The following is a 13,136-nucleotide window of genomic DNA, read 5'->3' as shown; positions in this document are numbered from 1 at the left end:
GAGGGATACATTGATGATTGTTGTGGTGTTGAAATTCCATACAGAGGATTAGCACATGGTTCCCTGTGTATGTAACACATTACTTAAAAAAGTATTTTTCTAGCCCTGTAGACTTTGCTTTTTTAGGTAATATGGTGACTGAGAAATTATTTTGCTACTTGTCCAGCTTCAAGGGGAGGGATAATTTTTTTTCTTTTTTTGTCACACCTGGTGATGCACAGGGGTTACTCCTGGCTCATGCACTCAGGAATCACTCCTGGCAGTGCTGGGGGACCATAAGGGATGCTGGGAATCGAACCCGGGTCAGCTGCATGCAAGGCAAATGCCCTACCCACTGTGTTATTGCTCCAGCCCCAAGGGGAGGGATAAGTTAACTCTACAATACATATTATTGTTAAGTTTTAAAGAAAAACATTTTATAATTGTAGGTTTTGAAATTTAAGGTGACCTGCCAGAGCAAAGAGTGGATAACATGAATGACCAAAGAGATCCACCCCCTGAAGTAGATGCTCCTGTTTCTTCAGAAGAGACAGCCCCTTCTGTTCCAGAAGATAATCCTCCCCAGCCTCAGGAAGAAAGCACTCCACTTACTTTGGAAGAAGAGGCTGCTCCTCCCTCCGGCGAAGAGCTTCCTGCTTCTACAAGATTCTCTGAAAGACGTGGCACCCATCTTCCCAAACAAATTTCTATCAGTGATTATATGAATCTCATCCCTTCTGATGAAAATATAGAGGAGGATGATGATGATGAGCCGAACTCTCACAGAGTACGAGTGAGGCCGACAGCCAGGCTGGCTCAATCGATGCTTTCTGATGTAGTTTCTCAGTCTTCTCATAGATCATCGAAGTATCGCAGAAGTATGAGTGGCCTCACAAATGTACAGGAAACTTTGAAAGAGAAACAGGTTTTACTTAATTTAGATTTTTCATGTGCCTCACTTTACTTTCAAATGAAATGTTTTAGAGGGTTTTCTTAATTACAGTCCTTACATGTTTTTCATTCTTTAGGCAAGATATAGAGATGCAAGGGAAAACCGAAAAATGAAAATTGACTCTACATACAAATATATATTTGAAATTCTAGGAGAAACTCTTGGCCTGGACATTTTAACTGTTGAAGAATTAATTTTGGATTGCCCATCTGTAAGTTTAACTCATTGTTAAATTACTCTTTGAGGAGTGATTGATTTAAGGAATAGCATTTTTCATATACAACAAAACATTTGGAAAGAGAAGTTTGGAGTTATACTGACTAACGAGGAATCTATAATTACAAACAGTTGTTTCTAGTTACCTTTACTTTGGGGCAGAGGAGAGAGAAGAGTTAGCAACTAGAATTGGACTAAATTTGTAGCTCAAATAGTCGTAGTAGTTAAAAAGAGAGACAAACAAAAGTATTTTAAAATATAGATTGTATTAAATACATATGCAAATAAATTTATGTCTCAACATATCAGGGACAGCCCTGGATTTTAACTATTTTTCTGGCATAATTATTCATGCTACCAGTCACTACTTTAAGTATCTCCCTGGCCCAAAGAGGCTTTTAAGAAAATTGGGGGTCCAGGGGCTGGAGCAATAGCACAGCGGGTAGGGCGCTTGCCTTGCACGCGGCCAACCCAGGCTGACCCAGGTTCGAATCCCAGCATCCCATATGGTCCCCTGAGCACCGCCAGGGGTAATTCCTGAGTGTAGAACCAGGAGTAACCCCTGTGCATTGCTGGGTGTGACCCAAAAAGCAAAAAAAAAAAAAAAAAAAAAAAAAGAAAATTGGGGGTCCATATGCAGTGGTGCTTAGGCCTTACTCCTGACTCTGTGCTCGGTACTCCTGGTGGAGCTCAGAGGACCATATGGGGTCCTGGAAATCAAATCCGGGCCATCTGTGTGCAAGGCAAGCACTTTGCTATATTATAGATCCAGCCCTCAGAGAAACTATTCTTAAAAGTTGTCTTGGAGAATAGAAAATTTCTCTTATTAACTAAAAATTTGTTTGATGAATTTTGAATTATGGTTCAGAAATTATAATTTGAGCCAAGAGATGACTCCCAGGACCGCGGTTCATATTTTGTAAGCTGTTCTAGCAGCTCCCGAGCACAGTGAGGTGTGCCCCCAAATTTCCCTTTATTATTATTTTCCCTTTCAATTGTTTGCTTTATCTTGACAATTTTCTTAGCTATTATTTACATATACCACAAATTCACTTGTTTTAAGTATACCACAAATTCAATTGTTTTTAGTAAGTTTACAAACTGTGCAGCCATTGATTCAGCTTCAAAATATTTCCTTCATTCCAGAAAGATCCCTCTTGCCAATTTATGGTTCATCCTTATTCCTCCCCTCACCACAATTCTAGACAGTACTAATTTATATTAGAAAATAAATTAGTAGATTGACCTTTCTGGACATTTCAAGTAAATGGAGCCATGCACACTGTGTGTGGGCGGGGGAAGGGGTGCGCGTGCGCACGTGTGTGTTAGTTGTGTGTGTTTCTTCTTTAATTTGGTCTAAAAGCTTTCAAGATCCCTCTATGTTATAACCTGTATTAATACTTAAAAAAAAAGTTGCACTTTGGTGGTGTTGAGATGTGGTAACTGCTAAGGCGCTTGACTTGCAAGTGGCTAACCTGGGTTTAATCTCTGGTACTGCATGTGATTCCATGAGCACAGCCAGGAGTGAGCACTGAGCACAGATCCAGGAGTAAGTCCTGAGCACAGAGCCAGGAGTGAGCACTTCTGGGTTTGGCCCATAAAGAAAGGAACAGACAAACACTATTGGAAAATATGATCCAACTAAGAAGAATACAATACAAAAATGTTTCCGTCATTCAATAAAAAGCTTTCTTTCGTTATTGCTCTTCCTCCCTCCCTCCCTCCCTCCCTCCCTCCCTCCCTTCCTCCCTCCCTCCCTTCCTTCCTTCCTTCCTTCCTTCCTTCCTTCCTTCCTTCCTTCCTTCCTTCCTTCCTTCCTTCCTTCCTTCCTTCCTTATTTTCTTCCTGCCTTTCTTCCTCCCTCCCTCCCTCCCTCCCTCCCTCCCTCCCTCCCTCCCTCTCTTCTTTCCTTCCTTCCTTCCTTCCTTCCTTCCTTCCTTCCTTCCTTCCTTCCTTCCTTCCTTCCTTCCTTCCTTCCTTCCTTCCTTCCTTCCTTCCTTCCTTCCTTCCTTCTATATAGAAAAACATAAGGAGAGTCAAAGAGAGAATGAAAGTACATATTGCAGGTTGTGATATGAGCATCAAAGAATGTGCCAGGAACAGTTTACCTATTTAGTAATAGATTTTTAAAATGTTTATCTCCAGTTATACTCACTTTTTTTTTTTTAATCCCTGAAAGAATCTGTGAGACCCAAAATTATTCGGGTGCTGTTCAAGGTGCTGTTCTTGGTGCTGTGCTTAAGAGTGACCCCTGGTGGTGCTTGGGGACAATACGTAGTACCGAGTTGGTTGCATGCGAGGCAAGTGTTTTAATCCCTATACTATCTCTCCTATCCCCTTGCTATTTTTGGAGTTAGTAGTTCACATTCTAATCTTGCCACTGATGTATCTGCCTCTGTGTACCTTGAGTAAACATTTTGAGACTTATTTATTCTTATAAATATACAATGTGATGAGAATAAAGGTATATACAAATGACCCAGATCAAGACTTGAGTAATCTTATTCTAGTTACCTCATCATTTCATTGACCATTATTTTCTCTTTTATATAACAGCTGGATCCATTTACACTCTTTTTCGTGAAAGATGGTTGTAAGAGTTTGAAATTTTTGTATCAAGAGGGAGATATGCCTAGCTATGGTAAGGATGTCTTAGTGGTGAAATGTGCTAGCAACTAGTTAATGACTATTAAAAGTGCAATGCATATTTTCTCTTAGACAATTCTGTATAAAGACAATTGACCCTAACTTTACAGTACTGCTTGGATGATTGAAGAAGATATAATTCTTACAGAAATAACTTCTTTCTCTTGGTGAATGCCTATTCCTATTAGAACTGATTTATTTAAATTTACTTTATTATGTTTAAAAATAATATTGAAATCATCATTTTATACATGCAGTGCTGCTTTACCAATCCCACCTCCAGTGGATTGATGTCCCTTATCTCCAATCATCCCTTTCTCTTTGTTCCTTAGTATTTTCATTTCAGTTTAATTTCATGTTCCCTGATGCAGGTAGAGTCTTTTATACCATGTTTTCACATGACATGCTTTAGCAGTTATCTTTGGAGTTAATTCTGTGTAGATTAGGAAGAATTTTTCTTTTTGTTGAATCACTATGAGATACTGTTACAAAGATTGGGTTTCAATCATACACTGTTCGAACACCTGTCCCTTCACCAGTGTACGTTTCCCACAACCAATGTCTCTAGCTGCCTTCCAATCACTGCACCCCCCTCACACCCCCAACTATTCTGCCTCATTTTCTCTCTCTCTCTCTCTCTCTCTCTCTCTTTGTCTCTCCCCCTCCCTCCCTCCATCCCTCCCTCCTTCCCACTCCCCTTTTGGGAGTTATGGTTTGCAATGCAGGTGCTGAAAGCTTATTACGTATATCCTTTTACCTCCTTTCAGCACTCAGTTCTTGTCCAGAGTGATCATTTCCAACTATTGTTGTCAGAGTGGTCTCCAACCTGTTCCCTAACTCCTATCTGCCCTAACTGTCCCCCCTTACCCCACCTGTGGCAAGCTTCCAACCATGGACCAGTGCTCCTCTTCCTGATTTCTACTGTCCTTAGGTATTAGTCTCATACTATGTTTTATTATATTCTGCAAATGAGTGCAATTAAGTTATGTCTGTCTCTCCTTCTGACTTATTTTAATCATCATGATGTGCTCCATGTCACCCATTTATAAGCAAATTTTATGAAATCATTTTTCTGGTGGCTGTGTAGTATTCCATTTTGTAGATGTACCATAGTTGCTTTATCTACTTATATGTTCTAAGATACATGGGTTGTTTCCAGATTATAACTATTGTGAATAGTGCTGCAATGTACAGATGATTTTTCTGCATTGTGCCTTTGGGCCCCTAGGATATATTCCCAGAAGTAGTATTGCTGGGTTGTGATGGAAGCTCAATTTCTAGTTTTTTGAGGATGACCATATTGTTTTTCAAAAAGACTGGATCAGTCATCATTCCCACCAACAATGAATGAGAGTCCCTTTCTCTACTCATCCACACTAACACTGCTTGTTCTTATTTTCTTGATGTGTGCCAGTCTCTGTGGTGTGAGATGGTATATCCTTGTTTTGATTTGCATCTCCCTGATGATTAGTGATGTAGAGCATTTATTCATGTGCCTTTTGGCCATTTGCCACTTCTTTGAGGAAGTTTCTATTCATTTATTTTTTCCATTATTTTGATGGGGTTGAAAGTTTTTCTTGTAAGTTCTACCAGTGACTTACATATGTTTGATATTAATACCTTATCATGTGGGCATTGGTTAAATAATTTTTCTTATTCTTTGCAATTTGGTCACTATTTCCTTTGAGGTACAGAAGCTTCTTAGTTTAATGTAGTCCCATTTGTTTATCTTTGCTTCCACTTGATTGGGCAGTGGTATTTCATCTTTGAAAATGCCTTTAGCTTCAATGTCATGGAGAGTTCTGCCTAAGTTTTCCTCTACCTTAAGGATTCAGGTGTGATATTGAGGTCTTTAATCCATTTTGATTTGACTTCTGTGCATGGCATTAGAAAGAGCTGAGAGTTCGTTTATTTGCATGTGGCTGCCCAGTTTCCCCAGCAGCACTTGTTGAAGTGCTTTTCTTGCTCCACTTCATACTTCTTGTTAATTTATCAAAAATGAGATGATCAAATCCTTGAGTGTCTGTGTCAGGATATTCATCTCTCTCCCATGGACTTACAGGTCTGTCTTTACTCCAATACTATACTGTTTTAATTACTATCACTTTGTAGTACATTTTGAAGCTGGGGAAGGTGATGTCTCTCATTTTATTTTTTCCAAAAATCGCTTTAGATATTCATGGGGGTTTATTGTTTCCTATTAATTTCAAAAGTGTTTGATCTATTGCTTTGAAAAACTGTCATGGGTATCCTTTTAGAAATTTTATTGAATTGGTATAATGCTTTGAGGTTTATTACCATTTTGATAATGTTCATCATCCCTGACCATGCGAGAGGATGTGTCACCTTTACTTCATGTACTCTTGAAGTAGTGTTTTGTAGTTTTCTTTGTATAGATCCTTCACCTTGTTAGCTAAGCTGATTCTTAGATACTTGATTTTTTGAGGCAAAATTGTGAAAGGGATTTTGTAAAATATCTCAAGTATATCTTTCTTCGCTTTCATTATTTGTATGTAGGAAAGTCATGGGCCTTGTGTATTGATTTTATAACCTTCCACTCTACTATACAAACCTATTGTTTCTAGAAGATTTTTTTTATAGAATATTTAGGATTTTCTAGGTGTAGTGTCATGTCATCTGCAAATAGTGAGAGCTTGACTTCTTCCTTTCCTCTCAGAATGCCCTTGATATCTTTTTCTTCCCTAACTGCTATGACAAGTTCTCCATTACGAGTGGCAAGAGTGGGTAACCTTGTCTTTTACCTGATCCTAGAGAGAAGGATTTTAGTTTTTCCCTATTGAGAAAATGCTTGTTTTGTGCTTGTGGTACATGGCTTTTACCATATTGAGCAAATTTCGTTCATCTCATCTCATCCCATATTACTGAGAGTTTTTATCATGAATGGGTGCTGGATCTTATAAAATACCTTCTTTGTATTTACTGATATGACTGTATGGTTTTTATCTTTTATTTTATTTATATGATGTATTTTGTTGATTTTTTTTGGCTTTTTGGGTCACACCTGGCAGTTCTCAGGGATTACTACTGACTCTGTATTCAGGAATCACTCCTGCCAGTGCTCAAGGGACCATAAAGGATGCTGGGGATAGAAACTGTTGGTGACTTGCAAGGCAAATGTCCTACCCAATATACTATTGCTTCAACCCCAAATATTTTGTTGATTTACATGCTAAACCATCCTTGCATCCTTGGGATGAATCCTACTTGGATATGGTGTGTGATCTTTTTGATAATCTTTTGGATTCTATTTGCTAGTATTTTTCGGAGCTTCTGTGTTCATCAGGTATATCAGCCTGTAACCCTTTCTCTCTCTCTCTCTCTCTCTCTCTCTCTCTCTCTTTCTTTCTCTCTCTCTGTGTTTTTTTTTGGTAGTATCTCTGTCTGCTCTTGATATTAGGTGATATTTATTTCATAGAAACTGTTTAGGAGTCTGTTTCTTCAGTTTCCTATTAAAACATGAAAAGGACTGACAATACGTCCTTTTTAAATGTTTAAAGAATTCATTAGTGGATCATCTGGGCCTGGGATTTTATTTTGGGGAAGATTTTGAGATTATTAGGAAAACTTTTTTTATTTTTTAAAATATTTTCTTATTAGGAAAACTTTTTAGAATGAATTCTCCGGAGAAGAATTTTCAGTAGAAAAAAAAAAAGACTTCTTAATCATTATTTTTGCTGTGTACAAAAGCAGTATGCTCGAGTAAATATTCTCTAATATATATGTTTATTCATGTGCTAAAATACTGTATCACGGTATCACTGTCATCCTGTTGCTTAACGATTTGCTTGAGCGGTCACCAGTAACATCTCCATTGTGAGACTTGTTGTTACTGTTTTTGGCATATCGAATACGCCACAGGTAGCTTGCCAGGCTCTGCCATGCAGACAGGATACTCTCGGTAGCTTGCTGGGCTCTCTGAGAGGGGCAGAGGAATCGAACCTGGGTCAGCCACGTGCAAGACAGTACTAAAACAAAAATGCTTTATTAATATTTTTAAATTGAACATGTTACACATGTTATTCTTTTTTTTGGGGGGGTCACACCCAGCAATGCACAGGGATCACTCCTGGCTCTGCACTCAGGAATTACCCCTGGCGGTGCTCAGAAGACCATATGGGGTACTGGGAATCGAGCCCGGGTTGGCGGCGTGCAAGGCAAACACCCCACCCACTGTGCTATCGCTCCAGCCCCAACACATGTTATTCTTGACTTGCTTTTTTGCTCTTAAGAGTGTAAGCTTTATAAAAATCTAGCACAGTCTTCCAGGAAGTACTGAGATTTTGAGAAACTCATTACCCTATTGATCTTTGGATGTAGGCTGGTATCCTCTGTCTAGATCTGGGACTGGGGGCAGAAACTCCCTTTTAAATCATATCCAAGTTGTATGACTTCTTTGAAATTCATTGCCAAAGCAACCCCTATTTTCCTAGCTATTTTGGTTCAGGCAGCCAGGAATAGGTTCAGTTGTAAGTAAAGGAATTCCTGAAGTGGTCTCACAAATCCAGAAACTTTTCTTCTCTCATTACAAAGATTCTTGGGCTCAAATGCCCAGAAATACATTCAGAAACTCAAAGTCTTTTTTTTCCTTTCTTCTTTCTGTTTTGCCATTAAAAACATGCTAGCATTTGTACTTGTCCTATGTGGTTACTAAGTTCAATGCATTGTGGGAAAGGGCCTAGTCATTACTCAACCTTTATCTAGCAAAGAACAGTTCTAGCTTATTTAACTCATATGGGGCATTTAGGCCCAAATTATGTCAAATGTATACTTAGGGAACTGGGGGACTGAGAAAGCAGACATGGCTCTGGGAATTTACATTCTTGAGTGGGATAAAATTTTAAGTTATTTTATCGAAGAAACAGGGGAAGATATAAACAGTAGTTATGATTCTCTGCTAGTCTCCATCAGAGACTTTAGTGCCAATATACAAGTATCAAGTGTCTTTGGCTACAAGTAAAATAGTCTCTGGATTCTCTAAGTGAAGAAGAAGTATTGGGGTATTAACACAATTTGGAACCATCTGAATGATCAGTCCTTGGGAAAGACAGGAATAAAGTATTTCCAAGGATTTGTCCTGACAAAACTTTAATCCCCTTTTATCTTTCTATGTCCCCAAGATTTATACACATGCTAATATGCCAAGAGTCCATTCAGTCTATTTTCCTCACATTCATCCTTACGACTCTCAGTCTTGTGTCACAGAACAGGAGGAAGCAGCCAGGCCCCAAAGGATGGAAGACCAGGGCAGACAAAAAAAATTTTGTAGTTTGTGATGGGGATTTAGAAATCACCTTCTAATAACATTTTGAATAACTTATTATAAATACAAGGATGGCTGATTTTTGCATATTAATATTATAGTAAGTAATTTCATGGAATTCTTGTATTTTAATAGTTTTGTTTGGGGCTGAGGGTTTTGGAGACCTACTCAGAAGTGTTCAGAATTTATTCCTGGCTCCGTGCTTAGGAATCTCTCTTGGTGGTGCTTGGCGGACCTTATGTGGCTATAGGGATCAAATTAGGGCCAGCTACATGTTGGGCAAGCCCCTTAGCCCATGTGCTACTTCTCTGGCCTCTTTAATAACTATTTAAAAAAATTGAACATAGGAGTGTTGGGTAGCCTATTTCTATAGTGCCAAGTCTCACTATACAATATCTTGAGGGACACCCTCCTCTTCTTGTGTTTCCTCTTCCTCCTTCCCCCGTTTCTTGCCTCTTCATTTTTTTTTTTTTGCTTTTTGGGTTACACCCGGCGATTCACAGGGGTTACTCCTGGCTCATGCACTCAGGAATTACTCCTGGCGGTGCTCGGGGGACCATATCGGATGCTGGGAATCAAACCCGGGTCAGCCATGTGCAAGACAAACGCCCTACCTGCTGTGCTATTGCTCCAGCCCCAGTTGCCTCTTTTTTATAAAACAAATTAATTTTTAAAGAATCACCAGTTTCGAGCGATAGCACAGCAGGTAGAGCGTTTGCCTTGTATGTGGCCGACCTGCATTTGATTCCTCCGCCCCTCTTGGAGACCCTGGCAAGCTACCGAGAGTAACCTGCCTGCACGGCAGAGCCCGGCAAGCTCCCGTGGTGTATTCAATATGCCAAAAACAGCAGCAACAAATCTCACAATGAAGACATTACTGGTGCCCACTTGAGCAAATCAATGAGCAATGGGATGACAGTGACAGTGATAGTGACAGTGAATCACCATGAGATATAGTTACAAACTTACAAACTTTCATGATTATGTTTCAGTCATACCATGATCAAGTACCCATATCTCCACCAGTGTCCATTTTCCACCACCAATGTTCCCAGTATCCATCCCGCCAACCCCACCCTATCCCCTCTCTGCTTCTGTGGCAGGCACATTCCCTCTCTCTCTCTCTCTCTCTCTCTCTCCTCTCTCTTTCTCTCTCTCTCTCCTCTCTCTCTCTTTCTCTCTCTCTCTCTTTCTCTCTCTCAATCTCTCTCTGTCTCTCTGTCTCTCCTTTTGGGTGTTATGGTTTTCAATACAGGTACTAAGTGGCCACCATGTTTGGTTCATAGCCTGCTTTCAACATGCATCTCCCATCCCAAGTGAGCCCTCCAACCACCATTTACTTAGCGGTCCCTTCTCTATCCCAGCTTCTTTTCCCCCAGCATGAGGCTGCTTCCAAGCCATGGAGTAATCCTCCTGGCCCTTACCTCTACAATCCTTGGGTGTTAGTCTCTCATTATGTTACTTCATATTCCACAAATGCAGTCATTCTATGTCTGTCCCTCCCTCTCTCTCTCTCTCTCTCTCTCTCTCTCTCTCTCTGACTCATTTCACTTAGCATGATTCTCTCCATGTCAATCTACTTATAAGCAAATTTCATGATTTCATCTTTTCTAACAGCTGTATAGAATTCCACTGTGTAGATGTACCAAAGTTTCTTTAACCAGTCATCTATCTTTAATAACTTTTTAAAACATTAAATAGTCTAGTTAGGTGATTAGTTGTTATTGAAATTAGTTGAAGGAAGAATTTAATAAAAGTTGGGTGTCAAAAATGTTTTTAATAGGAGGCTGAATCTTCAGGGAACCAGTGAAACCCATGTCTTTTCATCTGTGATTTGAAGGATTTAGATAGGCAAATGGAGTAGAACAGTTGGTGCAAGGCCCTCTCTGAAGTCAGGCCGAAGCAGGCAACGATACAGAGCTCAGGGACAGGCAGGAGAGAAGGCTGAAGAAGAAGGGTTATTGTCACTGACGTCTTTTACTGATTAAAAACTTTTCCATAATCACATTGAAATTTTCTTTCAATAAAGAAAAGCAGAAAAAAATCTGTGAAATCCAAACTAATTTAACTTGTTTAGTCAGTCATGTGATCATGTGTGAAGTCTGTGACTTTCATTTGCAGAATGTGGCCGAACAATTGCTGGGGCACACAAAGGAGCGAGAATGATGAGACTATACATAGACAGTGCACCAGAGCCAATAAATGGAATATGTGTATTTTTTGTTCGCTGTCACAATGATACTACTATAACTGCTAAAAATATTTATGAGGTATGTCTACATTTTCAACTATATAGTTAGTAAATATTTTTGAGTTTTTTGAGATATAATTAAAATTATTAAAGCACCATGATTTACAAAGTTATTTTTCATTGTTGAGTTCTATTTTCTTTAAAAATTTTATTATCTTTTAATTGAATTACAGTAAGTTACATGGTTACAAAATTGTTCATGATTGGGTTTTAGTCTTATAATGCTCCCAATACCCATCCCCTCATCAGTGTACATTTCCCACCACCGATGTCCCTAGTTTCACTCACCCCACCCCTCATCTTTGTTGAGGTTTAGACATCCATACTGAAACACAGAGCCACTGCCAGTGCCAACTTTCCTCCACCAGTCTTCTGAGGTTCCTGCCCTTATTCACCTCCTCCAGCCTACTGTTTTGGCGGGCACCTTTCTAAATTTTGTTATTAAAGTTTGGGTCTCTTGATTTCAGTACTGTTGATTCGGTGGTTTTGATATTTGGCTCTATCATTAACACCACCTTTGTACCTTAATTCCATGACTTGGCCCATGTTGCTTCTCATCTGTCTCTTCTCCCCTCCACTCTTTCTTTCCTTCTTTTACCTATACTTTGAAATCAAGGTTGATCTGGGCATCCCCCCTTTAAAACATTGCATTCACTCATTCAGTAATTCTAACTACCATGTATTATATCATCCTGAGTTTACCCTTCTAACTTACTTCATTTAACATGTGTCTTCCAGTTCTATTCATGTTGCTGCAAATTGCATGATTTCATCATTCTTTACACTGCTGTGTAGTATTCCATTGTGTATATATACCACATCTTCATGTTCCACTGATCTGTTGTTAGAAATCTAGATTGATATCAAATCTTAGGTATTATACTGAGTGCTTCAATAAATCCTGGTGTGCATATGTTCTTTTGAATGAGTGCTTTTCTGTCCTAGGGATAGATATCCAAAAGTGAATCATATGGGAGCTAAATTTTGAGTTTACTGAGTAATCTCTATACTGTTTATATAAATTGTTATATAGTTTACTTGCTTGTGATGGCCTGTTTAGGCTGTCTACTTCCTCCTCATTCAGTTTTGGGAGATTATTTGTTTCTAGAAAACTGTCCATTTCTTCTAGGTTCTCTAGCTTAATAGAGTAGAGTTGTTCCATAGGTAAATTGTCATGATGTTTTGGATTTCTGGAGACTCTGTTGTAATTTCTCCCCCTTTTGTTTTTGATACAGTTTATTTGAGCCCTTTTTCTTTTTTTCCTTATTAGCTTAGCCAATGGTTTGTCTTCTTTTTGATATTTGCTCTGTTTTGAAGAACCAGCTCCTGGTTTCATTGATTCTTTATATTGCTCTCTTGGCTCCCATATTGTTGATTTCTGCTCTGGTTCCTATTATTTCTTTTCTTCACTAGTCTTTGAATTCATTTATTTTTGATTCTCCAGACATTTAAAACTTACATTTAGGTTGTTGATTTTATCTTTTTCTTTTTTCCTATTTAGGCTTGTATTGCTATGAGTTTCCCCTAAGTGCTGTTTTTACTGTGTCTCATAGATTTTGGAAACTTATTTGTTCGTTATCATTAGTCTCAAGGAATATTTTTTATTTCTCTCTTGATTTTTCTCTTTTATCCAGATGTTATGTATCAGCATGTTGTTCAGTCTCCAGTCATTAGTTTCTCTCCATCTTCTTCTTATGATTAATTTATCTGTCTGTGGCATTGTGGTCTGGTAGGATGCTTTGTGGTATGATTTTTGTGTTTTGTGTTTTTTAGGCCACACCCAGTGGTGTCAGGTGTTACTTCTGGCTCTG

The 13,136-nt window shown here is 38.9% G+C and overlaps 1 protein-coding gene across 1 annotated transcript in view; it reads left to right on the top strand.

Moving 5' to 3' along the window:
- The first annotated feature begins 691 nt into the window (after positions 1-691).
- The window catches only part of DNAH8 (dynein axonemal heavy chain 8), a 414,847-nt gene continuing 402,402 nt past the window's right edge, over positions 692-13,136 (top strand). The window contains exons 1-4 of the mRNA XM_004619333.1: positions 692-904; positions 1,008-1,142; positions 3,704-3,788; positions 11,196-11,344. Coding sequence (XP_004619390.1) covers positions 701-904; positions 1,008-1,142; positions 3,704-3,788; positions 11,196-11,344 — 573 coding nt within the window. The 5' untranslated portion in view covers positions 692-700. The remainder of the gene's footprint in view (positions 905-1,007; positions 1,143-3,703; positions 3,789-11,195; positions 11,345-13,136) is intronic.

The sequence above is a fragment of the Sorex araneus genome, chromosome 5 (assembly GCF_027595985.1).
Source record: "Sorex araneus isolate mSorAra2 chromosome 5, mSorAra2.pri, whole genome shotgun sequence".
NCBI lineage: Eukaryota > Metazoa > Chordata > Mammalia > Eulipotyphla > Soricidae > Sorex > Sorex araneus.
This window is presented reverse-complemented; position numbering and strand designations above follow the sequence as displayed.